This window comes from Tupaia chinensis, unplaced genomic scaffold (assembly GCF_000334495.1).
Source record: "Tupaia chinensis unplaced genomic scaffold, TupChi_1.0 Scaffold149964_2, whole genome shotgun sequence".
In the NCBI taxonomy this organism is placed as follows: domain Eukaryota; kingdom Metazoa; phylum Chordata; class Mammalia; order Scandentia; family Tupaiidae; genus Tupaia; species Tupaia belangeri.
The window spans coordinates 70,882-72,316 of NW_006209806.1; the positions used below are offsets into that span (position 1 = coordinate 70,882).

A 1,435-nucleotide genomic window follows, 5' to 3' on the forward strand; every position below is an offset into this window, starting at 1 on the left:
TCCCTGCCTCTGACTGGTGAGTGCACATGCCCTAGAGAAAATTAAATAATAATAATTTAACTTAAATAAATCATTTCAAAAATTCCCAGAGGGCACATGCGCTCACCAAAGACATGCGGTGTCTGTCTCTGTCTGTCTCCCCTTTTGGGGTGTTGGACATGCACACACACGCGTGTCCATCGTGTCTTTCTTTTTGTATTCAAATGTTTATTTGTTGTGATTTTTAAGCCACCAGAGCTGGGACTCGATCCACGGTGACCATGTGGAACCATCATGTTCTCCCACTGGGTGGGATCCAGCTGCCTTCCCCACCACACCACCCTCTTTCTCAGCGCTGAGAACAATGAGGCTCTGTCATGTTGTCTGCCCCAGGGAGATTACTAGAATGGAGGCTTTCCCTGCAAATTGCCCACTCAGCCAGTAGAGGTCAGTGTTTTAGCTGTAACCCAGAGGTCACTATCCCCGGCCATCACAGGAAGGTGGGGAGGAGGAAAGTGAGTCGAAGGAAGCCCTGGGGTCAGATGGACCTCGGTTTATTAGAAAAAGGGAAGGCCTCAGAGCCCTTGTCTTCAGGGGACAGTCCCCCGCTCCCGGGATGATGTCGGCAGGGCAGTGACTGCCCGTCTGAGGACAAGGGTGGCTGTCCCGCTGCACGGGGTGGGGACGGCTCCTCAGGCACCGGCAGCCACTCCATGGGTGATGGCTCTGTCTCTGCGGGCCAGGCCTCCACCTCCATGGACAGCCTGTCAGGTGGTTCCTCCCCACTGGGTGGCGGGGTCTCCACGGAGGACACGGGAGTCTTGGGCGGGAGTGCCCTTGCCTCCTCTGGGGGCCCCTTCTGCCCGCTGTAGGGCCAGCTGGTCCAGGACGTCGCCGAGGTCCTCCAGGACGACGACGTTGCCGAGGACCCGGGCTGGCCCGAAGACGGCCTCTGGCTGCTGGGGAGTGGCGGGTCCTCCGGAGGCGACTGCGACGGCTGGCTTCCCCCAGCCTGGGAAGGGGGCTCCAGCCTGGGCTGCGGCCCGGGGGTCCATGTCTTGGGCGCCTCCTGGAAAAGCCCCATGGGCCTGCTGGGGGCCGGCGCCCTTTTGCCAGCGGCGGGCTGGTTTTCTGAGCACGGGGCCAGGGCCGCCGACCCCTCCACCAGCGAGGAGCTCACCGTGGACGGGGGCTCCTCCGAGGACACCTTCCCGCGGTGCTGGCGCCTCTTCCTCACCAGGAACGACGGCTTCCTGGAGAAGCGAGGGGACTCCCTGGGGCCCGCGGGCGGCTCCTCGTCGGACTGCGGGGAGTCTGAGCCCTCGCCGCCCGCGCGCGGCCTCCGCAGGATGGTGCCCTGCGTGATGAGGTCGGCGTAGCCCTCGCGGTGCGAGAAGGCGTAGCTGGAGCGTCGGGCGCGGGACTCGCGGTGGAAGGGGGACCCCTGCCACGCCGC

At 63.1% G+C, this 1,435-nt stretch overlaps 1 protein-coding gene across 1 annotated transcript in view; it reads right to left on the reverse strand.

Moving 5' to 3' along the window:
• Positions 1 to 489: 489 nt before the first annotated feature.
• ATP8B3 (ATPase phospholipid transporting 8B3) overlaps positions 490 to 1,435 on the reverse strand; it is a 24,526-nt gene continuing 23,580 nt past the window's right edge. Inside the window, exon 28 of the mRNA XM_014585494.1 lies at positions 490 to 1,423. Within this exon, the coding sequence (XP_014440980.1) occupies positions 518 to 1,423 (906 nt within the window). The 3' untranslated portion in view covers positions 490 to 517. The remainder of the gene's footprint in view (positions 1,424 to 1,435) is intronic.